This window comes from Podarcis filfolensis (assembly GCF_964270895.1).
Source record: "Podarcis filfolensis genome assembly, chromosome: 10".
Classification (NCBI taxonomy): Eukaryota; Metazoa; Chordata; class Lepidosauria; order Squamata; family Lacertidae; genus Podarcis; species Podarcis filfolensis.
This window is the reverse complement of record NC_139612.1, coordinates 62,032,086-62,059,097: the sequence shown is the minus strand read 5'-3', so window position 1 is coordinate 62,059,097 and position 27,012 is coordinate 62,032,086. Positions and strand designations below refer to the sequence as shown.

The 27,012-nt window shown below is 46.7% G+C and overlaps 1 protein-coding gene across 6 annotated transcripts in view; it reads left to right on the top strand.

Moving 5' to 3' along the window:
• LOC310742918 (solute carrier organic anion transporter family member 1C1-like) overlaps positions 1-25,598 on the top strand; it is a 32,786-nt gene extending 7,188 nt beyond the window's left edge. For 2 of the 6 annotated variants that reach the window (XR_014538754.1, XR_014538756.1), the window contains exons 2-16: positions 3,200-3,349; positions 3,571-3,712; positions 3,842-3,974; positions 4,862-4,989; positions 7,791-7,937; positions 9,334-9,432; positions 10,887-11,132; positions 12,758-12,922; positions 13,063-13,258; positions 13,804-13,969; positions 16,270-16,445; positions 18,758-18,822; positions 19,902-20,019; positions 22,168-23,080; positions 23,120-25,598. Coding sequence is in view for 3 of the 6 variants with exons in the window: in XM_083572765.1 (XP_083428891.1) it covers positions 3,239-3,349; positions 3,571-3,712; positions 3,842-3,974; positions 4,862-4,989; positions 7,791-7,937; positions 9,334-9,432; positions 10,887-11,132; positions 12,758-12,922; positions 13,063-13,258; positions 13,804-13,969; positions 16,270-16,445; positions 18,758-18,822; positions 19,902-20,019; positions 22,168-22,387 (2,112 nt within the window). In the remaining 3 variants the exon portion in view is untranslated. Of the gene's footprint in view, positions 1-3,199; positions 3,350-3,570; positions 3,713-3,841; positions 3,975-4,861; positions 4,990-7,790; positions 7,938-9,333; positions 9,433-10,886; positions 11,133-12,757; positions 12,923-13,062; positions 13,259-13,803; positions 13,970-16,269; positions 16,446-18,757; positions 18,823-19,901; positions 20,020-22,167 lie in introns of all 6 variants that reach the window. The other 4 variants (XM_083572765.1, XM_083572767.1, XR_014538755.1 and 1 more) reach the window with 3 other exon arrangements.
• The last annotated feature ends 1,414 nt before the right edge of the window (positions 25,599-27,012 follow it).

The following is a 27,012-nucleotide window of genomic DNA, read 5'->3' as shown; positions in this document are numbered from 1 at the left end:
AATTGCAATCTGTGGGACTTTAACATGTGGATTCTTTTGCTTGTACTTCGTGTATTACTGTATTTGTGATTTTTCTTTTTAGGGAATCCTCTCAGAGTTTTTCTGTGCCATATGGAGCAGATTCCTAAATAAAGAATCCTGCTTTTTTAATAATAATAATAATAAAAAACCCCATCCAAGTCAGCAGTCCTCATATAACATCTTGTGTTGGTTGTTATCATTTGTTAGATCTAGCATGTGTTTTTAGTTGTGATAATATTTTGCTTGCTTTTGAAATGTTTAGAGTTTGTTTTATTTTTTTAAAAATACTGAGTTCCTTTGGAAGGAAGGGCTGGACAAAAATCTAAAGAAACAGAAGTGTTGAAGAGTTCTGTGAAGCATCTGAACCTTGCCCATTTTTAAATTGATTTATCTTGAGCAGAATTCAGGTGCATTCCTGCCCTCTGCCGAAATGCAGCGACAATTGTGCTGTCAAGCCATTCAAAGAAGGGGAGGAATTAACTGAAGTGGGAAGAAAAGGAGGGCTGTTCAAAATGTTTAAAAATTAAAGATTAAAAAATTTTAAGAGGTCATATTCCCTGGCTGGTTAATCATCAGCAGGAGATAAAGGGACCCAAAGTGTGTTTGCTCTGCATTGCAACTGAAGTTTGTTTAGAGATCTTGAGCATGGCTTGCTTAAAAGGTTAAAACTCTTGCATACAAAATGCTGAGGTGGCTGATGTTTGAGGGCACAGAACTGTGAAGTCAGGCCTTTTTTGGCTACAAGCGGAATTATAAATAGTTGTTTTTTTTTAAGAGATCTACATGGCAACGGGAGCTGGTCAAAATAAACCCCAGCTCCAGAGCTGAAACTGACAGGCAGCACAAGCTAAAAAAAGAACAGTTGGTATCTTGGGAACTTGCTGCCGTGGGATTCTTTAATGGCAATTTTTAGTGCTATCCTATGCAGAACTGAGTCTTGACTTTTAGCTATTGGTATGAGGGTTTTTTTTTTACGTAATACATCATACACCCAAAGGCAGAAGAGAAAAGAGAGTACAGGGGTACCTCCAGTTACGAACGGGATCTGTTCCGGAAGCCTGGCCATATCCCGAAAATTTCGTAACTGGAGGCACCCTTCTGCACATGTGTGTGGCACAATTGAGTGCTTCTGTGCACATGCACGGTGTGCAGAGTGCTTCTGCGCATGCGGCGAAACCCAGAAGTATACACTTCCAGGTATGCCGCGTTCGCAACCCGAGGATTATGTTGCGTGTCGAGGTCCTCAGGGCCACCCCAATAACTCACACATCACACAGAATTTTTTGTTTAAGATTTTTGGCATAATTTTGGCAACAACTTTATTGAAATACAAATTTGTGAGTGGTTGCTTAGGCATTGGTTGCAACTATCTGCCCCCACCATGGGGGACAGACTGACATTCCGCACGATGCGAAAGTCAGAGTAGGGGAATACACTTGGGGGTAGCGACAGAGCAGGGAACCTGCCCTCACCCCAAATGCAACCAGGAGCTCATTGCTATGGCCCGAGCCCCCTTGACAGAGTGGACAAGCAATAGTTAGCCCCCAATTCCTTTAACGGAATCCCTTGCAGCAGCAGCATTAGAGGGGCAGGCACTCAACCTACCAAGGCCAGGCACTCAACCACTTCCCCTCAACCAACCAAACCATAAACCAATGCCTAACCGCAACCTTACAAGCTGTGACGATTTGCTACGCAGTAGGCAAAAACCAAATGGCCCCAGCCAATCAGCCAGATGGACAAAATTCCTACCGGGCCCCTGCCCCAAGAGCAGACGACCCCATGACAGGCATAGCAAGGTCAAGCGAACAACCCTAATTCTAGGGAGGGAGGGACGGGCAATCCGATGCACGGTCGAAAAGAGGAAGCCCTAGCCTCGTGCAAGGAGTTTTAGCATTTCTGGCTGTCAGTCAACAAATGGCAACATTAACTTCTTCCCAACAACAAGGGAAGCCCCAATCGCATCAGTGGCCAACAATCAATTAGCCCGCCCCCAACTTTGGAGTGTCCTGGTGGCCCCCACCGCAACACGTGCTCTCCATGAAGGAGAACACGCTTTACCCGAAGGTAACGTAACCCGAGGGTCCACTGTACACTGGCAGCATGTGCCGAGTCTATTACTTGGACATCAACAGTCCCATACTGTACTGTTAAAATAATTACTGTACCACAAAGTTATCCAGAGTTGCATTTGTATCTCAGGAGGCAAACTTGGTGAGAGAGAGCAATCAAAACAAATTTAGTTGGAATTAAGGGTGGCAAACAGTTCTCCCTTTCCCATAAAATTTTATGGAAGCTATTTCATAATTCAATATGGTGGTACCTCAGTTTTTGAACGTAATCCGTTCTGGAAGACGGTTTGACTTCCGCAACGTTCGAAAACCAAGGCGCAAAGGGCAGTCTGCAAATTTAATTGAGAAAATTGAGAAACACTCAGCGGAAGCCATTTGACTTCTGGGGCATGTTTAAAAACGGAAGGATTAACTTCCGGGTTTTCGGCGTTGAAAAACCGAAACATTCGATTTCCGAGATGTTCGAAAACCGAGGTACCACTGTACTAATTTAAATAAAAACAAAGGAAAGAGAAAAGAAAATGCAAAGTCTTAACTCTTGTCTCACACAGAAAGGGGTGGAGCCTCACAGCTTTCACTTGGGAGCTTCCCTTTCTTCTCCCGGTCTCCCACCCTGGAAGATCTTCCCCTTCCTTGCGTCTCACCTCCTAAGGGTGACAGGCAATTAAACTGAGCAGTCAATAATGAGATTCCTTTTGTGCCAGGGATTCTTCCAGGGTCTGCTTGCCAGTGGGGAGAAGGGCTTGAGCAAACAGCGAGGGGGTGTGCAATCAAAAAGCAAACAATTGCAAAAACAGACAACAGGTACAGCTCTTACCTGTGTCCAGTAAGCTACATTCCAGCCACCCAAAAGTGGCTGCACATCTCTGTGTTCTCTATCCAGGCAAGCATAAACCTGGCACTACCAGGACCTCTGACAGAGGCAGCCTGTTGATGTGACATTGCTCTGTGTAAACAGCTGAGGGGGCTCAGATCCAAATCCAGGTTGCTGGTTCTCCTGTTTTGCATCCTAAACTGAAGCCATGCTGAAGGTTGGGACTCAGTCCAATACATGAAGTGCTATCACTAAGGAAATGACATAACTGTTGTTCCTATTTCCCCCCCAGACAGAAAGGTCTGTGTTCCCAAGCTAGAAGATCGGCGTCATGGATGGAAAAATGGTTCTGCAGCAAGCTAAAGACAACCCCCCATTCTTGGACAAAAGCCATGGGTCGCACCTGGTGAAGAGAGCATGTCTCCCTGTTTCAAAGCTAAAGGTAAAAACCTCCCTTTCTCTGCAACAAATGGCCAAAAAATTCCAGGTGGTTCAAAAGCATGGTCCCTAGCCTTGTCTCCCTCTATTTTCCTTCCGCATGTTAAGTTGTAAGCTCCTTGAGGCCAGAGACTTGTATGTTTCTATCTCTGTGGTTGAGATGTTATATTATCTTGAGACAATAGCTCCTTTGTCAACTCACGTTTTCCTTTGTGTTCACCCCAGATATTCCTCGGGGCGCTGTCGTTTTCCTTCTTCTCCAAAGCATTTACGGGAAGCTACATGAAGAGTGTGATGACTCAGATTGAGAGGAGATTTGAAATCCCATCATTTGTGGTTGGACTGATCGATGGAAGCTTTGAGATAGGTATACCCGTTTCCTTCCCCGCACCCCTCACAGGAGGTAACCTGCCGTAGTTTCACAGTGGAAAGGCCTTCTGCCTCTCCCTGAACCACCCCCACCCCAGAATTCATCACATCTCTTCTCCTGATGTAGGAAACTTATTGGTGCTGATCTTGGTGAGTTACCTGGGGCCAAAAGTTCATCGTCCAAAGGTGATAGCGGTTGGGTGCCTCATCATGTCCATGGGATCGTTTGTGTCAATTGTGCCTCACTTCATAATGGGGCGGTAAGTACAGAATTAACAATTACCAACATTAGCATCCCCAGTGAAATGCCTGTCACCAGGGAGGGTGGTCCATGGGCTAAGACAGATGAGCATCAAAAAGAGGACCAGAGTGTTGTGAATGCTTTGTAGAGGGAAGGACTATAATTAAGCAGCAGATCAATTCTCAGCATCTCAAAGTTGGACTGAGTGGAGTCAACCATATCTGAAGCCTCAGAGAGTTTCTGCTGGGCAGCGCAGACATTTGTTTTGGCCCTGTGTTGTTGGCAGGGGATGCTTGGATATCACACACTTCATTGGGGCTCTGCTGGAGAAGTTTGGGCATACCAAATATCAAGGATAGCCATTGGGCATGGCAGCGTTTGGGCTGTTGTCGAGAAGCCTTGGTTGTGAGGTCATGGGCATAGGCCCCAAAGTCTGGTTGCGATGGCACTGCTCCTGCAAGGAAACCAGGACATAAAATTAGTAAATAACTAAATAAATAACATTTCCTAACTTTTTGGAAAAGAGCAGTGCATCATTCTTACGACATTGCACCATTTGCCATGAAGCAACCATCAATTGTCTCATTGCCTCACAAAGCAGCTGCCAATAGGGTTGTAGTAGACCATCTACTTCACATGTAGAAGATGCCATGTTCAATTTTCAGCGGCATTTCCGGGTCGAGCTGGGAGGAACACCCTGCCTGCTGAGCTAGATGGATACAATGCTTTAACTCAATATAAGTTAGCTCCTGTGCTCCTATGTACCACTCAGAATTAAAGTGTATTAATAGTATCATCATCATCATCATCATCATTATTATTATCATCATTGTTATTATTAACAAATATTTTTAAACCCTTCCATGTTTCCATCACACGGCATTTGTTTCTTCCTTCTTTTTAAAGTTACAATTACAAGAGCATTGCGGTTTCTGTGACCAATTCTTCTGTGAGTGTGTCGGCTTGCTCAACAACCATTCCTCCCCACCATGTGATAGACGACTTGGAAAGTTTTCAAAATGCAAGTGCTCTTGGTAAGCAAAACTTTGGTGGCTCCCGAGGTGGGCTGTGTCCCAGTCTCTTGGTGTGCACATGAAGAGATGCAGGGCATAATTTCATCATGTAGGCTTATAGTCTCTCTCATGCCCAGACACCTTTTGGGCAGGTTGCTGTATGGCCTTATGACACCAACATCTCTTTATGTAGCAATTGGTACTGTGATTTTCCAGGCTGAACAATTCATATTATCTTGCAACAGCCCTCTAATATTGTAGCCATGTTCCCGATAAGAGAACTACCCCTGTATGAAACAATGGTTGCATATGCACCATTCATTCAAACCAAACACCTCCCAACCCCCCAAAAATCAAGGGAACTGTAGTTTACCCCATAAAGCTACAATTACCAGCACCCTTAACAAACTACAGTTCTCGGAATTCTTTGGGGTGTATGTGTGTGTTTGGAATGTGCTTTAAATATATTGCTAAACGCACATTGATCTCCGAGCAGCAAGAGACTTCAGTGGTTTCTGTGCTTACCCAGGTGAAGGCCAATGGAAATGCGGGTGTCTTTGGGATATATGCCTTTATTTGCACATCTATACAACCCAAGCATGGTATGGAGGGGCTCACAGCATTCACACCCTAACTGATCTTGCTTCCTCATCTGGTTAACCCCAAGCCTCTACTTTGGGTATCCAGCTTCCAGCTCCAGCCAAAACTCACACAGCTCCACTTGGCCTATTGTTCTCCATCCTAAGATTGACGTGGTGTGAGCCAAGTGAGATGAGGAAAGGCCCACCCATTTGTCTCTATGGCAACATGTCTTTGGACATGTAAACTGTGGTACTTAACTGGACAGCTACAGCATGACCATTCCCTTAGCAAAGGAACTAGATAGACCTGTTTACCAGGTTTCCTCTTATACATGCTATACCTGCACAGGATACAGGATTGCAGCTTTGGAAGGGACTGCTGGGTATCATCCAGACCAGCATGTGACTGACAGTTACAATCGATCTATGCCCTCCGCTGCTGCTGCAGTTGCTATCACAGTTGCTCCTCTTCAATATTGCTTGCCGGACCAAGGCTTTCAGTTTTCAGTGTCCAGGTTTGGCTGGCATTGAACATCTGTAGCTGAAAAATCTGTTTCCCATCGTCATTCTCTTTAACTGAGAACTCAGCTGGTCGAGTGTCCACAGTGCACTTTGCGAGCTCCCTTTTTCTAACAGCAAACTTAGATGGCTGAGAGCCGGCAGGATTTAAGCCAGAACCAGGTCACTGGGGAACAAGCAGAATTATGGGGAACTCCAAGGTTTACAGGAATATAAAAAAAAAACTAAAAAAGTTGGGAAACAGATCTGCAGGGGGAAACAAAAGCAAAAGGTTCAATGAAGACTCAGCACATTCAGTGCTCATGGAATAGTGATAGTACAAGCAGCTTTTCTTCTTCTTTGTCTCTTTGACTTTGTTTTTGTAGTTGTTCTTGCTGCTGTCCCAGCTGCTGGCCGCTAAGCAGAAGCATGCAATTGGGTGGGTGGGGCAAAAGAGGGCAGAACAACAAATGCTCATTGCACCTCTGTACAGTAGGCTAGTTTCTACACGCACACCAACACACACCTGTATCCTCACCCAGGCAAGCAAGAAGTGTGATCAGAGTTCAAGGACACATTCCACACAGGCAAAAACACCCATGGATGGTGCAAGGCAGACAGCGATGGGTTGTGGCCTAGGGAGAGTCACTTGGAGGGCCACATTTGACACCCAAGCCAGTCATTTCCCATTAGGCTAAAGGGCTAACCCTACACCAGGGGTCGGCAACCTAAGGCCCATGGGCCGGAAGTGGCCCACGGAGGCTGTTTAACTGGCCCATGAGCTGCCCCCAAACCGAGCCGCTCGCTTGGCAAGTCCCCATGCGCTGCGCTAAACTGGTGCAGCGTGGCGCAGGGACTCTCTTCTGTGGCTCTGGAAATTGCTTCTGCACATGCCCAGAGGCCGAAAATCATGTCTGCGTATGTCCGCGGCACCAGAAATAGCTTCTGTGCATGCCCAAATGCCAAAAATCATGCCTGCAATTTTCATGATCTGGGCATGCGCAGAAGCGATTTCTGGCCCCGTGGACATGTGCAGATGTGATTTTTGGCATTGAGCCGTGCCGGTCTGGCCCATGGAGGATCTCCGCAGGAGTGATCCAGCCCATGCCCAGTAAGCCTTGCTGACCCCTGCCCTACGCAAACCTGAAGTCCCTAAACTGGTTGGATGGCACCTTGTACACCTCCTTCCAGCAACTCTTGCAGCCAAGCTGGTGCCAAGCATCTTGCTCTGCTTTCCTTTGGGCTACATCACTGATGCCGAGAGGGGAGTCTTGTCATCTGGGCAGCCCAGGACCTCCATACACACTGCCCAGGCTTGCGCCCAGGGGAGGTCACTTTGGTGATGCTAAGGCAGCAAAAACAACATGGGAGGCAGCAGTTATGAGTTACAGGTCTCTGCAGCCACAGCAGATGCTGTGATCCATGGACTCTCCTTGCTTGGATGTTTTTAAGCAGAGGTTGGGTGGCCATTTGCCATGGATGCTTTAGCTGAGATTCCTGCATTGCCCCATGGGGTCCCTTCCAGCTCTACAATTCTGTGAGACAGGTGCTCTAGATTTAATTGGTGCAATGGCACGGCAGTGGCACTGGTGGTGGAATCTATCCACCTTTTGCTCTGTGCCACCTCTACAGTTTGCATCTCTGCCCCCCTGACCCTTTGAAGCTGCCAATAGCCCTGCAAGGGAAAACGAATAGGGCACAGCAGATTCGTTCACCAAGCTGTGTGCCATCCTTTGCCCGCAGGCTGTGAAAAATCGACGAGCTCCTACCTGTGGCTGTTTGTCCTTGCTGGGAATATTCTTCGTGGAATCGGTGAAGCTCCCGTGATGCCCCTGGGGCTGTCATACATCGATGATTTTGCCACGGAACAAAACTCGGCCTTTTACATAGGTAAAATAAGCAAGGCGATCCCATCCCATTAAAGATCAGAACTGGGTTGAAAAGCAGCCTTCCGAAGGTCTGCATTGTCTTACCAGCTCTTGGCTGTTTATTGGTTGCTTTAAAATATCTTAAGGCTGTTTATGTTCTGGTTTGAAATATTTGTGCCTTCTCAGTCACAAGGCAGCTTAAGAATGCATATCAACCACCAAGGCAAACTGAACAGATAAAAGAGTGAGCAAAATTTGTGTGAAGAGGAAAGGGCCTCCTCCCTGCCTCATTTGCAGGTTTTGATCAAAGAAGGCATTTTGTCAGGTTTCTGAAAAATAAAATTGGGGGAACTATCATTGGGTAGCAGTGGAGAGCCTCACAGTGGCCTGCAATTGCTAGCTGCCATCCTTTCTGTCCCAGAATGACACATGACTTCCCCCAAAGAAGCAGCCATTCCCAACACATTGAAAAACTGCTTCCCTAAAAATAATAATCAAGGGAGGAGTAATGTATGGTGCGGATTAGATCCGAGTCATGGCATAGCATTGCTCCAAGGTGGGGTACCTGGGATTGGAGTGAGATGATGGATTTTAGTGGAGACTACCATTCTTTTTAGGGATGCGGGTGGCGCTGTGGGTTAAACCACAGAGCCTAGGACTTGCTGATCAGAAGGTTGGCAGTTCGACGGGGTGAGCTCCCGTTGCTCGGTCCCTGCTCCTGCCCACCTAGCAGTTTGAAAGCACATCAAAGTGCAAGTAGATAAGTAGGTACCGTTCTGGCGGGAAGGTAAACGGCATTTCTGTGCGCTGCTCTGGTTTGCCAGAAGCGGCTTAGTCATGCTGGCCACATGACCCGGAAGCTGTACACCGGCTCCCTTGGCCAGTAAAGCGAGATGAGCGCCGCAACCCCAGAGTCGGCCACGACTGGACCTAATGGTCAGGTCTCCCTTTACCTTTACCTTTACCATTCTTTTCCCCCAGAACCCCAGCTGGGGAAAAAAACACTCCCCATCCCCAAAACACAACAACACCTGTGTAATTGGGTGGAGATTCACTCCACCTTTTGAAGGTCTCAACACAGCATTTCCCAAAGACTTGTGGCTGCATTCCCACTCTCACTTACCTGGAAGAATTGAACTTCTAGGGCTTCTTTCAGATGAGACATATATAGGATTGCATTCTGGGTCTTTGATCAGGTTGGGATTGCATTCTGGTAGGGCGGAGAGGGGCCCTGGCAGGCTGCTCTGGTTCCCCACCCTGTTCTTCTGCAATGCAGACAGCAGATGACCCAGGCTTTTGCCCAGCCTTCTACCCTGGCAGAGAGTAGCATGCCCAAAGATCGCCTCTTCTCTTCATAGATAATCTTCTTCACCATGCGCTGTAAATAAGTCACTGTGCTGCCGTGTGATCTTTTACAGGAATAGTGAGAGCGCTGGGAATGTTTGGACCCTCAGCTGGCTTTCTGCTTGGATCCTACTGTGCTAATCTGTGGGTTGACATTGGACTGGTAGATACTGGTAAGGAACAAATACCCATAATCGTATCCAGTGTTTCGTCTCTGTTAACGTTGACTCTCCTGTCCAGCGAGTGCTGAGTGCCAATTGTCCTCTTCTGCTGTGGCTTGGTAGCAATTGTCAGGCCAGACCCTAGACAATCCCCAGTAGGTCCTTCTGGAGCCCTGAGCTCTGGAAAATATTGTCTCAGCAAAGGACCACAGCCATCAGAAGACTGAAGAAGGTGGGCAAGGCTTTGGGTTCCAGTGACTTCATCCCATGATGCAGAAAGGGCCTGTTAGGAATTCACAAAATTAAGGTTCTCAGAGAGCTTCTCCACCTGCAGAACCAAGATGTGGATTTGCACCTCTTTACTCTCACCATTAATGTAGGGGGATGTAATCATAGGACGCCCTTCCCCATCCCAGTTTTGTCCCAGACCTTCCTGGGAATGTGGGCTTTTCCTATCCTTGGAAGATCTGCAATGGCTAAGACTGAAAAGTCCTGCATTTAAAGGGTGGAAGTTCCAGGACAACACTGGGATGTGTAGGATGTCTTGTGGATGTCCTTACATTAGTGGGGAGACAGGAAGGTGCTGTTCCACATTTTGCTGTGGTGTGGACAAGCCCAGCATCCAACCAGCTCTCTTCCATCAGAGGAAAGCTGTGTATTATCATCCATAGACACGTCCTAGAATATTTACTATTGCACACAAATAAATTTCAGGCTTTCAGCCCAGACTCCCTGTTAAACTAAACTAAACTCCCATTTGTGGTTTTAAGTACATTCTCCTACAATCTCTCCAGTTGCCGGATATTATCCTCTTAACCCTTCTCTGGCGCTAACACCCTCCATCTCCTAAATTCCTCACTTCCTGCAGTGTTACCTCCACTTAGCCTGTCTCTCAGGCCCCATCTGCCCCATGCATTTGAAGCAATATTATAGCACTTTAAATAGCCATGGCTTCCCCTAAAGCATCCTGGGAGCTGTAGTTTCTTAACGGTGCTGAGACCTTCATTCCCCTCACATAGCTACAATTCCTAGGGTGGCTGAATGGTCAATCCCTTTTCCCAGTGAGGCACTGAAAGAATATTTCTGAATATCAGTTGGTATGGATCACAGCTGGAAGGGTACTATTGCATTTGTGCCTACACACCCAGAGACATTGGATGGGCCACTGTGAGAACAGGGTGCTGGACTCAATAGGCGCTTGGTCTGATCCAGCAGGATTCTTCTGAAGTTCTTACAATATGCCTGAGAAATCACCCATGGTTTCCATGACTGAGCTGTGATTGCAGTTTAGATCTTTTAGGTCCACATCTAACTTTTTATCATACAGTGGAGAGGGGAAGGGTCAAACTGGGAGCCAACTGAGAACTGAAGTGATGAATAAGCAAAGTAGAGCAAAAGATGTAGATCATCTTTTTTTTTTTTCATTTAAAGAGGCTAAAAGTTCAATCTCTGTCCTTTTCTCCCAGATACATTGACAATAAATTCTAAGGATGTGCGCTGGGTTGGTGCCTGGTGGCTTGGAATACTGTTATGTGGAGCCATCAGCATTGTGGCCTCCTTCCCTTTCTGGTTCCTGCCTTACTCTTTGCCAAAACAAGGAGAAGAAAGGATAATTAAGAAGTCGGGTGATGTTTACGGAAACTCCAAGGATAGCTGTGGCAAAATGGAATCTCCAAAACCACCACGGCTGAAGATCTCCAAAGCAACAAAAGGTTGACTGCTGAATCTCCTCCTCCTCCTCCTCCTCCTCCTCCTCCTCTGGCTCTCCTTCACTAGTTAATGTCGCACTTCCTAAGACAATCGGCTCTGTGGGTGGCCCACTTTTGCAATGCGCTCAACTCCTTAAACAAAATAGAACAGGACTAGGGAAACTTGACTCTCCAGATGTTTCTGGACTCCAGCTCCTATCAACTCCCACAGCATGGCCAGTGCTCAGGGATGATGGGATTTGTAGACCAGAAACACAATGTCCTTATTCTGGGGTGATTGCAATTTAAAGTATAAACATACACCCCAAATATTATTGGAAGGTTACGATCCCTTTTATTAACCCCTACTATTTTGAAAACAGCAGCTCCAGACATGATCTGTGGTGAAAAATGTGTGGTGATTCAGATAATTGGTCTCCACGGTCTCTTTTTGTAAGCAGATGTCCATGTAAGCATGTCAGGAAGGAACACAGGAATCTGCCTTCTACTGAGTCAGACCACTGGTCCATCTAGTATTGTCTACACAGATTGGGGGTGGCTCTTCAGTGGCTTTCTTCCTGCCCTACCTGGAGATGCTAAGGTTTGAACCTGGGACCTTCTGCATGTAAAGCAGATGCAGGAGCAGTAACTTGAGTCAGGGTACATACAGCTACCCAGTTCCATACAGAGAGCCAGTGTGGTGTAGTGGTTAAGAGTGGTAGTCTCGTAATCTGGGGAACCAGGTTCGCGGCTCCGCTCCTCCACATGCAGCTGCTGGGTGACCTTGGGCCAGTCACACTTCTCTGAAGTCTCTCAGGCTCACTCACCTCACAGAGTGTTTGTTGTAGGGGAGGAAGGGAAAGGAGAATGTTAGCTGCCCTGAGACTCCTTAGGGTAGTGATAAAGCGGGATATCAAATCCAAACTCCTCCTCCTCCTCCTCCTCTTCTTCTTCTTCTTCTTCTTCCGCTGGTTTCCTGGATGGGGTACCTTCATGAATTGTGGTCCCAGGATTCCTCTTGAGTTGCCCTGGTTCCCAGTACATGCTGGTATCTGTCATGGGCTCCATCCTCCAAGGAGGTCTTCTCAGATTTTGACCACAGACCTAGATCATATCCTTAACATTCTTCACTTAAAACTCATTAAGAAGAGTTAACTAACAATTTGCTGAATGGAACCATTTTACACACTGCGTTCCTCTCTCCCATCTGTATAATTTGCAACTACAGTGGTACCTTGGGTTACAGACGCTTCAGGTTACAGATGCTTCAGGTTACAGACTCGCTAACCCAGAAATAGTACCTCAGGTTAATAACTTTGCTTCAGGATGAGAACAGAAATTGTGTGGCGGCAGCGGGAGGTCCCATTAGCTAAAGTGGTACCTCAGGTTAAGAACAGTTTCAGGTTAAGAACGGACCTCCAGAATGAATTAAGTTCTTAACCTGAGGTACCACTGTAGATCTGAAGTTACAAATCTGAACACACACACACACACAAATCTAGGCAATGTAAATTAGGCCCAGCAGTAGACAGAATCAGCAATGGCTTTTGATCCAGAGGGTGACGATAGAGATGATCATCAGCCTTTCCTCTGTGAATACACTTGCAGATGTTTATTTTAGATATGGATATATTATATTTCCTTTCCAGATTTCTTCCCCACTTTGAAGAAGCTGCTTGGAGACACTATCTTCCTGGTCTATTTACTCCTCATTGTCCTTCTGTACAATTCTGTCGTTGGCATGATAACATATGAGCCAAAGTTTATGGAACAGCAATTTAACATACCTGTTTCAAACGCCATCTTCTATATTGGTACGTAAACTCCTCTCTTTGTTCTTGCGTTTCTGGCTTGCTGGGGTAAGGGGGTGAGTGTGTGTGTGTGTGTGTGTGTGTGTGTGTGTGTGTAAGCACATGCAACCTATGTCAATGTCCCCCTTTCCCCCCCCCCCCAGGTGTGTTGCTTTTACCTGCTACAATTGTGGGACTGTTCCTCGGAGGTTTTATCATCAAGAAGTTCAAGATGCAAGTGACAACTATGGCGAAATTTGCCTGTGTTACTTTTCTGATTACCTTCCTACTTAATCTGCTTTACTTTGCATTCAACTGCAATGACCTCCAGGTGGCTGGCTTGAACATCAATTACTCTGGGTAAGTTGCCGTATTCATTTTTGGGACTGTGGGGCAGGAGATTCCATATTATACTGACTCAGACCGCCCTCCCCAGCCAAAACCGGGCTCAGAGCATATAGGAGGGTAAAATGTGCATAAGAATGCATGCTAACTATCTTTTACTGATGTTTTGCTTTTTTGTCAACCACTTTGCAGCCTTTCTCAAGCAGTGGGTCCCCAGATGTTGTTGAACTACAACTCCCATCACCCCTAGCTAGCAAGGCCAGAGCTCAGGGATGATGGGAGTTGTAGTCCAACAACATCTGGGGTCCCACTGCTTGAGAATCGCCGACTTAGAGGTTTCATCACGATCAGGTGGTATATGAATTTTGTTGCATAAAATAAATTGGTGAAACTAACATGCAAAAATGGGTTGTATTTGAGAAAACATGCTATGCCTTGCCAAAATGCAGATATAACAACAACAACAATGTATTACTTGTACCCCACCCATCTGACTGTGTATATGTGTGTGTTGGCCTTGTTTTCCTTTTCCCTGAAGACTTTGCTTCTGTTCCCTTTAGCATCAAAGAACCATCCTTCTCTAAGGAAGTATCGTTAGCTGCCTGCAACTCTGACTGCAGCTGTGATGCAAGCCATTGGGATCCCGTTTGTGGAAGCAATGGAGTCACCTACATGAGTGCGTGTTTAGCTGGCTGCAAAGCATCAGTGGGAAGTGGAAAAGATATGGTAAGTGCAGATACCTATTTGTAGGTTTGCTTCTTAAGAGGTTCATGCGTTCGTAGGATTGTATAGAGTTGGAAGGGACCCCAAGTGTCATTTGGCCCAACCTCCTGCAATGCAGAATAATAATAATAAAATAATAATAATAATAATAATAATAATAATAATAATAATAATTTATTATTTCTACCCTGCCCATCTGGCTACGTTTCCCCAGCTAGTCTGGGCAGCTTTGAACAGAATATTAAAATACAATAACCTATTAAACATTAAAAGCTTCCCTAAACAGGGCTGCCTTCAGATGTCTTCTAAAAGTCTGGTAGTTGTTTTTCTCTTTGACATCTGCTGGGAGGGCGTTCCACAGGGCGGGTGCCACTACCGAGAAGGCCCTCTGCCTGGTTCCCTGTAACTTCACTTCTCACAGTGAGGGAACCGCCAGAAGGCCCTCGGAGCTGGACCTCAGTGTCTGGGCAGAATGATGGGGGTGGAGACGCTCCTTCAGGTACACTGGGCCAAGGCCGTTTAGGGCTTTAAAGGTCAACACCAACACTTTGAATTGTGCTCAGAAACGTACTTGGAGCCAATGTAGGTCTTTCAAGACCGGTGTAATGTGGTCTTGGTGGCTGCCCCCAGTCTCGCTGCCGCATTCTGGATTAGTTGTAGTTTCCAGGTCACCTTCAAAGGTAGTCCCACATAGAGCGCATTGCAGTAGTCCAAGCGGGAGATAACTAGAGCATGCACCACTCTGGCAAGACAGTCCATGGGCAGGTAGGGTCTCAATCTGTGTACCAGATGGAGCTGGTAGACAGCTGGCCTTGACACATAATTGACCTGCGCCTCCACGGACAGCTGTGAGTCCAGAATGACTCCCAGGCTGCGCACCTGGTCCTTCAGGGGCACAGTTACCCCATTCAGGATCAGGGAGTCACCCACACCTGCCCGCCTCCTGTCCCCCCAAAACAGTACTTCAGTCTTGTCAGGATTCAACCTCAATCTGCTAGCCGCCATCCATCCTCCAACCGCCTCCAGACACTCACAGCTAGAGACTCCCTGACAGATGGCCATCCAACCTCAGCTTAAAACCTTCCAGTGAAAGAATGTCCACCACCTTCTGAGGTGCAGTCCATTTGACTGCTAAACAGCTCTTGCTGTCAGGAGGTTCTTCCTAAAGTTTGGTCGGAAGCTCCTTTCTTGAATTTTGAATCCTTTGGTTTCGGTCCTACCCTCTGGCAACACTGCTGACTTGCACCATAGTGAGGGTCACTTGGTCCGGTGTTCCGACATGAGGACTCGTGCCAGAGCGCCAGACCCCAAAAAAAAAAAAAGGGGGATATCTTGGGATGCAAACAGAAGCTGGGATTGGCTTCTGTGATTCCAGGATGCCCTGCTTAAAACAGGACAGTTGGCAGATATGCGGTATAGTTCTCTCTATTTTGACTCTGGAATATGTCAAATATTAACTTGCACCTTAATATCAGCAACACAAAGGACTTTCGGAGGAAGAGAGGAGAACTAGCCTCGCTGTACATCGGGGAGGGCTGTGTGGAGAGAGTCTCTTCCTTTAAATTCCTAGGAGTTTATCTCAGTGAAGACCTTACTTGGAAAATCAATACAACCCAGGTGGTTAAGAAAGCCCAAAAGAGACTCCATCTCCTCAGAGTACTGCAAAAGAATGATGTCAATCAACATTTGATGATCACCTTCTACCACAATAGAAAGTGTCCTTTCATACTGCATCATGGTGTGGTACGCTGGTTTGACATCAACTGATAGGAAGTGCCTACAGAGGGTGGTGAATACAGCACAAGATATTATGGGCTGTCCCGTGAATCCACTGGATGACATTGCAGAAGAACGTTGCCTCAGGAGAGTGAGGAAAATTCTGAGGGATGATTCACACCCTGGCCGGCACTTTCTTCATCTCCTGCCCTCAGGCAGAAGATATAGAAGCATGATTAGTCGCACCAACAGGGTAAAGAACAGCTTCTATCCGTGGCCTGTTAGGCTGCTGAATGAAAAGATAACAACAGGGCAACTGACTTTTGTGTTTGGTGTGTGTGTGTCAGTAAACGAGGGGAATTAAGACTAAGAGAGCTGAGTGGGGGGTGCTTGTGTAATCTCACTGTATACAAGTTGTATAAGTGACAACAAAGTATTTCATTTCAACTAGATAGACTGCAGAGGGTTCAGGACATCTTGTACCACATGTTTTGCCCACAGGGGAAAATCCACAGGGAGCGGAGGTGCGGAATGTGAAAAAATGCAAGACACCCTGATAATGACGCACACCCTCTTCTCTCTCGCAGGTATTTCACAACTGCAGTTGTGTGGGAGTTTCGGGTCCTGGAAATCTATCGGCAGTTTTGGGTCAATGCCCAAGGGATAGTTGTACTAAAAGCTTCCCTTATTTCTTAGCCTTGACGTTCTTATTTGCGTTTGGTTTTTCATTGGGAGGAACTCCAACGTACATGATTATGTTCAGGTGAGCACATTTTTTAAAAATCCCCCTGTTTGTCTCCATCAAGTTTGGGGGCAGGTCAGCCCCGCAGCACAGTTCATCAAATCTCCTGCATTTCAGCGGTTGCTTTTGCAGAATGCCCCTGGATTGCAAAAAAAAAGGGTGCCATTTTCTGCTTGAAAATAATAATAATAATTGTAACCAACATTGGTGGGGGATGCATCACCAAAAATATGAATGCTTGCAGCTGAAATCTAGGACAAAATATAGCCGTTTTGCTAGAAGAAAAGTTTGGATTTGATATCCTGCTTTATCACTACCCTAAGGAGTCTCAAAGCGGCTAACATTCTCCTTTTCCTTCCTCCCCTACAACAAACACTCTGTGAGGTGAGTGGGGCTGAGAGACTTCAGAGAAGTGTGACTGGCCCAAGGTCACCCAGCAGCTGCATGTGGAGGAGCGGAGACGCGAACCCGGTTCCCCAGATTACGAGACTACCGCTCTTAACCACTACACCACATTGGCTCTCCTTTTCCTAAAGGCATTTACAATCAGGATTCCAAAAATCTTCTACAAAACTACCAGGGCCCCAAGGTTCATATTCAAAGGTGCTCTTTTAGAGCATAGGATTGAATTGCTGTGGAGCGCATCTTCTTCTGCCATGCACAACCGAGTGCAGGCCTCCCCTTCCCAACTGGCCACTCGCTCACCTCTTGCTACCTGTGTACTCACAAGAAGTTTTTGCTTGCTTGCCTGCCTCCTGCCCCCACTGCGTGCTTCTCCTACCTGTCTGTCTGCCTGCCTCTCCCCAGCTGCCCCGGCTCAGACATGCTTGGAAATAGCACCAGTAGTTAAGAGGCAAGCCAGGAGGCTTGCGACATGAGACAGGGCCTTTTCAGTGGTGGCTCCCAGCAAAGAGGCCCACCAGGTGTTCACTTTGACATCTTTCCTGGGCACTGGGCAGAGCCTTTTGTTTCAAGCCTTGGAATGATTTTAACATCTTTTATTTGCTACTGCTGGTGGTGGTATTCTTCAGTCTGGTTCCACTAATGTTGGCTGTCACCATGGTGCTTAGGCCTGTGGTGGGGCTTCCTATTGCTGTTTTGGCTGTTTTAAGCTGCCGGTTTGCTGTGTTCTGTTTTTTACGTTTACTTCTATTCAAGTACGCATATTGGGTGCTTTGGTCATTTTTAGTTGTGTTCTTCAAGGCTCTGGCACAAGGCAACGGCTAAATTGTTCTCTGTCCCGTTACACTTGGTCTGGAAAGTGTAGTTAGCGTGGAAGGCTGCAGTGGGAACATATTACATCTCTGCTCTCTAAGATTTGCAGTGTCTGCCAATTTGCTTTGTTGTTGTTTAATCGTTTGGTCATGTCCGACTCTTCGTGACCCCCTGGACCAGAGCACGCCAGGCACTCCTGTCTTCCACTGCCTCCCGCAGTTTGGTCAAACTCATATTAGTAGTTTTGAGAACACTGGCCAACCATCTCATCCTCTGTCGTCCCCTTCTCCTTGTGCCCTCCATCTTTCCCAACATCAGGGTCTTTTCCAGGGAGTCTTCTCCTCTCATGAGTTGGGCAATTTGCTACTGAGCAAAATTCTAGACTGGCTGCTGCTTTGTTACTGGGACAAAATCAAGATGTTACTGCTAATGTATAAAGACATCAAGAGCTTGGAACGAATGTGCTGGAAGGATTGACTTATCCCACACATGCCTCTTAAAGCACTTTGATTTGTGGAATTAGCACTTTTACAAGTGCCACGTAATGTATGTTCCAAGCCTGGGAGGAATCTGTTTGAAATTTCATCATAGACCTTTCTTCTCAAAGCTGTAGATTTTATCTATATTTTGATAATTTCATTACACAGACTTTTTTTATAAAAAGTGTTTTATTTTATAATAAAATAAAATAATAAAAATAATTTTATATTTTATAATAACAATATTATTACCATTTTGTGTAAACCACTTAGAGTTGGGTTTTTTAAAAAAATTAAGCATTATATAAATCTTGCTAAATAAATACATGGAACAAAACAACAACAGCATTATCGAAATAATTTCTGTGGATTTTCAAATTCTGCACATTTGGATCAATCTACATTTGGGCCTCTTTAATTCCAGTGGATTGATTGGTTTTTAACAAGAGAGGTGTAAGTCTTGCCCTTGAAAATTTGCAGTTCCAGTTATTTAACGCTCTGCAGCTTGCACAACCCCATATCCTTTTGAGCCACGACATTCCGTTTATTTCAATGTTTCTGGACTGCAGCCATTGTAGCAAAGTGTATCTGATTAATGTCGAAGGGAATTTTTGAACTTCTGCATCCTGTTTTCTTCAGATCGGTTTCTCCAGAATTAAAATCCCTTGCTGTCGGCTTCGAAGCTTTCTGTGGAAGGACACTCGGTAAATGTTTCTTCCCTTTCCTTTTGTTTGAAGATCAGAAACAGAGGAAGGAACAAAGGGAGCTGCCTTCTACGTTGGCCAATATACCTCAGTATTGTCTACACTGACTGGTAGCTGCTCTCCAGAGCTTCAGGCAGGGGTCCGATGTCCTACAATAGACTGCTTTTTGGAAAGCTAATTCCAGGGGTGGGGGAGGAGGGAACGCTGTGGGTCCCAGGCAAGGCCACTGAAGGCACAGAGGCACCCATGGGTGGTGACCACGATGGCAACCACTGCTTTAAACAGGCTTCCAGGTAGTGTGTTCTAAAGTTAAGGGCAAAGACGACACAAAGTCTGTAGAGCAGTGGGGATGGAGTTTTCCCATACATATCACACTGATATCAAAGATTCCTTCTCTTCCGGGTCAGCCTCTGTTGTACTCTATCCCCCTTGTTGTTGTTGTTTTAAAAAAACCTGGAAGTCGGGAATTACCGTATTTTTTGCTCTATAAGATGCACCCGACCATAAGACGCACCTAGTTTTTAAGAGGAGGAAAACAATAAAAAAATATTCTGAATCAAATGTTGTTGAAGAGGGAGGAGGACGGAGGATCAGACTTACCCCTTATGGAGCCCCTTATTTTCCTCCTCCCGCTTCGCTGAAGAGCCGCTGCGCTGCTCTGCTGAACCCAACAGAGCAAGAGGGAGAGCTGCGCAGTGCCTCTTGGTCTGCTGGCTTCCCAGCGAAGCAGGATGAGGGATGGAAGGGGCTCCGTAAGGGCTCCCTTCCGTCCCTCATGGTGCATCGCTGTGAAGGCATTCACAACAAGAGCCGTTGCGCAGCTCTCCCTCTTGCTGTGCTGGCTTCAGCGATAGCTGCGCAGCCTGCATTTGCTCCATAAGACGCACACACGGTTCCCCCTTACTTTTCAGGAGGAAAAAAGTGTGTCTTACAGAGCGAAAAACACAGTAAGTCTCAAGACTTTCTGCATGTGAAGTTCTACCACGAAGCCCCGGCCGTTTTCTGACTCTCGCTGGAAAAAAATCACGTTGCCAAGATCGAACCAGGCTCACGTCACTGCTGGTGGTTCTTCTTTTCAGGCGGACTTCCTGCGCCTCTTTATTTTGGAGCTCTAATCGATACAACCTGCTTGAAATGGGGTGTGAAAAGCTGTGGCGAATCGGGGTCTTGCAGAGCGTACAGCACAGAGATGTTCAGGTGAGTCTCAACGGGAGCTGAGATTCCCTCTCTGTTTTCGTGCAAGCATTCTCAGCGTGAGAAAACTGAGAGGAAGAGTTTGGATTTGATATCCCGCTTTATCACTACCTGAAGGAGTCTCAAAGCGGCAAACATTCTCCTTTCCCTTCCTCCCCCACAACAAACACTCTGTGAGGTGAGTGGGGCTGAGAGATTTCAGAGAAGGGTGACTGGCCCAAGGTCACCCAGCAGCTGCATGTGGAGGAGCGGAGACGCGAACCCGGTTCACCAGATTACGAGTCTACTGCTCTTAACCTCTACACCACACTGGCTCCTTTCTCAGGGGGAGAGGAAACTCCTACGGCATTTGTTTAAGACGTGAGAGTTGGTTCATCTTACTAATATGCAAGGCAGTTGAAGTTAGTTTCCCTCCCTGTTTCTAAACCTCTTAAACGGTCTCAATCATATCGCTTGCTTCTCCCAGCCTGTCCCAAGAAAGAAGCTCCAAAAAGACAAAATACTTTATTATCATTTATTTATTGGGATAATATATTAAGATTCTGCATTTCATACAACTTCACAATGCAGAGAACAAAAATCCTCATTTTATCCTTGTGAGGAAGGAGAGGTTGTGAGTGAGCAGTAGGTAAAGGTGACTCAATGAGCTTCATGGCTAGGTGGGAATTTGAACTCTGCTCTCCCTGGTCCTGGTCCAGCACTGTAACCACTCCCCCACATTGGCAGCTGCTGGGGTAATTGCATACAGAAGAAACCAACTGGTCATTATAGAATCATATTGTAGAGCTGGAAGGGACTCTGAGGATCATCTAGTCCAACCCCCCTGCAATGCAGATATAAGGGTTATTGGTATTATGAGCACCACACTCCAACCAACTGAGCTATTCAGAATGAGTTCCTTTGACATCTTCCCTGCCCCACTTTCTCTGGGGTAGATTAACCATCAACTGCTTTGAATTCTTAAGTATGTCAACCCCCCCCCCAAAAAAGTGCTAAATGGCTTGTTTTGTTCTTCCTTAAGTTTTGTTGCACTGTTTGTGGGTCAAGGCCCTGTAACCACCCAATTCTCTGGGAGTTAAATAACTACACCAGACGTTTTCAACCTTTTTGAGTCTATGGCTCCCTTGACCAACTACATTCTTTCTGCGGCACCCCTGTAGGGCTCAGGAGCCCAGTTATGTCACCCCTTGTCTGCAGAGCCAGCAGCCCCTCACCCCTTTTCAAACACCCTAGAGCAAGGGGTCAGCAAACTTTTTCAGCAGGGGGCCGGCCCACAGTCCCTCAGACCTTGTGGGGGGCCAGACTATATATATTTTTTTGGGGGGGGATGAACAAATTCCTATGCCCCACAAATAACCCAGAGATGCATCTTAAATAAAAGGACACATTCTACTCATGTAAAAACACGCTGATCCCCAGACTGTCCGCAGGCCGGATTTAGAAGGTGATTGGGCTGGATCCAGCCCCCAGGCCTTAGTTTGCGTACCCATGCCCTAGAGTGTTCCCTCAGCCCCTTCTCCTCTCCCCTCTCCTTGGGAGTCCTCCGGGCAGCCGCTGCTGCCACCCCTGGTCTCTGACCTCCCCCCCCCGCCCCAAAGAGAGGTGCCTCCTCACACTGCCCCACAGGGGCCTGGGAAGCACCCCCTGGCCAGCCCCAGAGGCACCATTTGCCTGGCGAGCTTGTAGCCAGGGCTGCTGCAACAAACAGCCAAGCAAGCCTTTGGGGGGCAGAGACATAAGAGGGTATCACAGGAGGGAGGGAAGGAAAGAGGGATAGAGACCAGCGTTGCCCACGGCAACTCTGACCATCATTCAAGGCACCCTAGGGTGCCACAGCACATTGGTTGAAAACCACCAAACTAGACAGTACGCAGGATGTTGGTTTTATGGGATCAAATAAGGACACAACTTTTTTAGTTACAGATGTGTAGGTTTTGGCCATAGGCATTGGGATAAGCCACGCAAATAGCACTCTGGTGTCTCTAAGGGTGAAGCCAACCAGCAGAGAACACCCAAGACCTACGTCAAATTGGGGTGTCCCCCAAGTGATCTCCATTGGAGGAGTGGAATGGCCCTAGCCTGGCTAAATGACATCTTTTGTTCTTCTTTAAGTTCTGTTGCACTGAGCTGTTCTGTCTACCCAACTCCTAGGAACGTCTATGTGGGATTCCTTCTCTCGATAAGAGGTGCAACCTGCCTCCTGTACATCGTCCTATGCGTTTTAATTGCAAAGCGATTCAGACGAGGCGGGGAAGAGGCAACGGCAACCCAAAACTGTGAGCTGTCTGCCGCCAAGTTGCCAGCGCCTGAACTGAACAAAGGAGAGACCTATTGCGTAGAGGCGTCCGTCAACGGCGACACCCGCTTGTGAGAAAGGAAAGCTGGTTTGGATTGTTGCACGAGCTGCTGCTGTTTGGGCATTCAGGAGCAATCCATAGCATGAGCAGTTCCTCACCCAGGCCAAAGCCCTATCCGGCGATCAGAGCTCGATACATACAGCCCTGCTCAGATAACTGGAAACTGCACCAATCGCCCGCAGGCAAAGGCACCAGTTATTTGTAGCAGATCATTGTGGCAAGAGCACCAATCACCTAGAAGAGGGGCAAGAGAGAACTGAATGGTTGCTGCTCTTGCCAATGATCCACCCAAGACTGCGATGCAGCTGCTGGTTTGTGTTTTGTAACATCAGGAAACCCTAAGTGTGGCACCTGTTTACATGTGAAGTTCCGCATGGAGCAGAGCACTATGGAAGCCGGAAAGGAGGCTGCGAGTTTTAAAATACAGAAGAGAGACTAATATAAAACATTTGCTTAGGAACAAAGGGAGCTCGCTTGTACCATGTGGGACCACTGGTCCATCTAGCCCAGTACTGTCTGCGCGGACTGGCAGCAGCTCTCCAAGGTTTCAAGGCAGGCGATGCTCCCAGCCCTACGTGGAGGTGCCAGGAACTGAACGTGGAACATTCCTCATGCCCCGCCACTGAGATACCGCCCTTCCTTCTACAGTCCTCAACAGGGTTGGAGTGTAACGCCCCCTCCCCCCCCAAATCAAACCCAGAGGGAAAGCTATATTTATCTTGTTAAGCTAAAGAGCTGGCAGGTAGGATTGCGTGACCCTGTATTTGGGGGGCGTTTTCCTCCCTACTCACAATCACTCATTGAAAGTCCACTGGGCGAAAACTCCTTCTGCTATCTGTTGCCGTTTATAGCACGGATTATCTGTGCAAATCGGTCTCTCGGCTTGACTATCCAACCGCAGAAGTTTGATGCTTTTTCTTTCCTTTTTGCTTTTCGGAAGGGAAGCAATTTCCTGCCATATTCAAAGCATTCTCCAGAGATCAGCAGTCATCATTCAGCCTCATTACAGTGGTGGGAAATAGGGCCTCATAAGCCATATTATAGTGACCCACTGGAAAAGCAGCTGCTTCTGTCAAGAAACACCTCCATTTCCTGACAAATTACCGCCATGTGCTAAAAGCTCTCCAAATAGACCAGCTTCCAAAAACAAGAAGGTCTATCGTACAGATAGAGGCTTTTTACTTCTTGTTATGGGGCTGGGGGTGGGGGACAGGAAGCCCTCTTCCCTTTCAGAAAACAGTGAGCCAGATAATGATAGGAACACCCCCTTGAAGCCACAAAAGAGAACGTCTGTAGCTTTTAACAGAGAGTGGATTTTACATGGTAAATGCTTAGAAATGGGTTTCAAGTATTATCTCTCATGCAGTTATTTGGTTTGGGGTGGGGTGGGGGTTGGTGTTACAAACTCCCGGTTCCAATGTGTTTTTCTTTTTAAATACCATTGCCTCCTTCAAGGTGGTAGGCACCATTCTGTCCTACAACATTGGACCCACCTAGTCAATTCCACATACCCCCAACCCTACCCAGCTAGATAATGCCAGCCACAAAGGTTTTAGAGCTGATTCAGTGTTGATCCTCTCTGTGGAGGTTTCATAGTGCATTGCAGGAGTGCTAACTCGCCCTCAGGGTTGTGGGTGCCTGCCACCGTAATGTGGACATGCGGCGACACATGCACACACTTGCACATGCCTCTGCCTCCGTGTCTGAGCCCCCGCTACTCCCGGGAAAAGGGTGCCTCGCTCACTAGCCGCGGAGGGCAGAGTGTACTGCTTCTCTCTTGGAGACAGCACTGCTGCCACTGGCAGCATTTCTCATTGACTTTGTGGGTGCCCGGCCCCCAAAATTATATTAATGTGGCTTCTGAAGCACCCATGGCTCCTGGAGTTAGCTCCTATGGTGCAGTGTCCACACAGAGCCAACATATTTCGGAAACGGGTTACTGGGTGGACACCTCCGAGCACAGGTCTCCACCTCCTTTTGATCCTGTAACTTCTCTACGTGCATAATCACCTCCTCAATCGCTGATCTCTCTACCTGACCCATTTCTGTTTATAATACGCAACTGTGTCACAGTTGACAGCCACTGGCCTAGTTACGCTAGCGTCAGAGAGAGATGCTGGACAAAATTGCGTCTGATCACTGAATTTTATGACAAGCATGGGGAATGGATTTCCATGTGCATGATTAACAGTTGTTGGAGATAGAAACTGCTGAGATGGTAGACCTAGGTCCGGTGTTTTTTATATAATATTTTGGCAGAGCTGGAAAATCTGTGGACCTTCAAATGTTGTTGGACACACACACACACAAGCTACTACTTAGTTAGCCAAAGTCCTCTCTACTAAAATGAGCTTCCATCCTTCAAATAGAAGACCTCCCTGGGATAGCTCAGTCGGTAGAACATGAGACTTTTAATCTCAGGGTCATGCATTTGAGTCCTGATTTGGGGCAAAAGATTCCTGCTTTGCAGGAGTTCGGACTAGATGACTCTAGTGGTCCCTTCCAGCTCTGCAATTCTATGGTTCTGTGAAATAGAAGACTTCTGGGGCATGACTGCGTCCTTTTTCAAGGCTATGCAGAACTGCCTTATATGGAGTCACACCAATGGTTCTTCTAGCACAGATAGCAGGGGTGACAAAGACCACCTGAGTGAGATCCTTAGAGCTAAAGGGAACAGGAGTTCAGCCTGGGACCTTGCGTATGCAAAACACATGACCTGGGCTTTGTCCCCTCCATCAAGGAAAGACAAGAGGTTGCTAGAGTAATGAGCAGGCTTCCCTTGACTCATCCCACCCAGAATCAAAGCTAAGCACCTGGCTATGCATCAGACATAGGGATGTTGCCCAAAATGGCAGCCCTCAACTGGAATTTCCACCACAATGGGTATCAATACTTTTCCATGTTCTGACTTCTTCACTTTCGCCATTTTGCTGTCTCCACGTCACATCATGAAAATCGAGCTGTTATGTGTTCAGTAAACAGGAGTGGGGAGTGGGATTGCATCCACTGGCATAAGAATACAAGAAGAGTTTCCAGGATCCGGCCGATGGCCCATCAAGTCCAGCATCCTGTTCTCTCAGCGGCCAAACAGATGCCTGTGGGAATCCCGCAAGCACAAGAGCACTCTTCCCCTTCTGTGAAATCTCCTTTGTCTTGCTCCTGCTAAGCAGATGCACTTTATTAAAGAGCAAAATACGCGCATGAATAAAACCCTTTTGGACAATATGGGGAATGTTGTTTGCATGGGTTTGTTCCAGTTTATGCCAGCGAAGAATGCATCTTGAGCATGCCTTTACACCAAGAACAGAGTAAGCTGAAAGCGGATGTAAAGAAAACCAAGAAAACCTATCATTAGGATGTTCCTGGGTTGTTTCACCAGAGAACCAAAACATGGGAGGTTCCTAGCAGGAGGCAGAAATCCTACTGTCTCTGCTGCCTGAGTGGCCTCAGGAAGGGGTGCATGTGCCACCTCCTCACTGCTGAACTCTGATTTCTCATTTGAAGGTCCAAATGTTGAAGTCGTCTTCCCGTAACAAAGAGGCTTTTGGCCCTTTTCCATCAAAGGTGCAATCTTTTCAGAATTTCAGTCCTTGCAGTGTTTTGAATTTGGCTTCCCATTGTGTGGTGGCCAAATGTGAGTGTGTGTGTTTCTTTCTACTGAACTTTCTGTCCGGTGCTCTGAGGCCTCCCCAACTGCTCAAGCTTCCTGAGTTGAAAGAGCCCCATGGGAGAAATTACCTCATCATGACATTCTTTCCTGGGCTTTCATCAAAACATGGGCACCCAGGAAGGCTGCAGAGTGCAGAGCACAAGAAAGAGGCTTTGTAGAATGAAAGGACACCCACAAACACCTCCCAGCCGCCGAAAAAGGCAGCAAGGAAAAACAAAAAACAAAAAGCTTGCATGCCACCCATGAGACTTACCCTGAAATTTTCTCCTCCCTTTGATAATTTCCTAATGCATTTTTTTCTTGTTTAATTGATGGGGAACGGTTAGGGAATAAAATACTGTGATTTTTACACTTAATCTTAGCTGAAAAGCTATTGAAAACCAGTGATTTTGCACTCTAGGAGAAGTCTAGAAAGCCATAAAACTAGACTAGATAAAGGAAGGGAGATGTGGCTGGCCAGAAATATGTTGTTTTTTAATGGCTTATGCTTTTGTCGTGCCATATTGCAGCACTCATGGTAATCGAAGAAATGTGTGTCTCGTCAGATGAATGTGTCCTAGCCTAGACATTGCAAATAGTGTTCCTTTGGCCTAGTCAGCCTTAGCCAGAATCCAACATGGCGGCAGCAACTTAGCTGTGACCCACCTAGTGAGGCCTCACAGCCCACCTGTGACTCCCGAACCACCAGTTGAAGACCTAGGCCATTGAGGGCATTCCAAGAAATATGATTCAACCATTTTATACTGATATTGAACCTCATAATTTGATGTTTTAAAGATGGGTGCGTTCGATTCTGCCTACTTAATTTTTACTATATATGTTGTTCATTTAATATTTTCCTCACACAGTGCTTGGCAAACATTCATTGGGAGGCAGTTTATAAACGCTTGAATAAACAAGAGGAATAGCGCAGGAGGAGATGCCTCCTTAAATCTGCTGGACTGTGCTGGTAACTGTAAGAATGTGGAG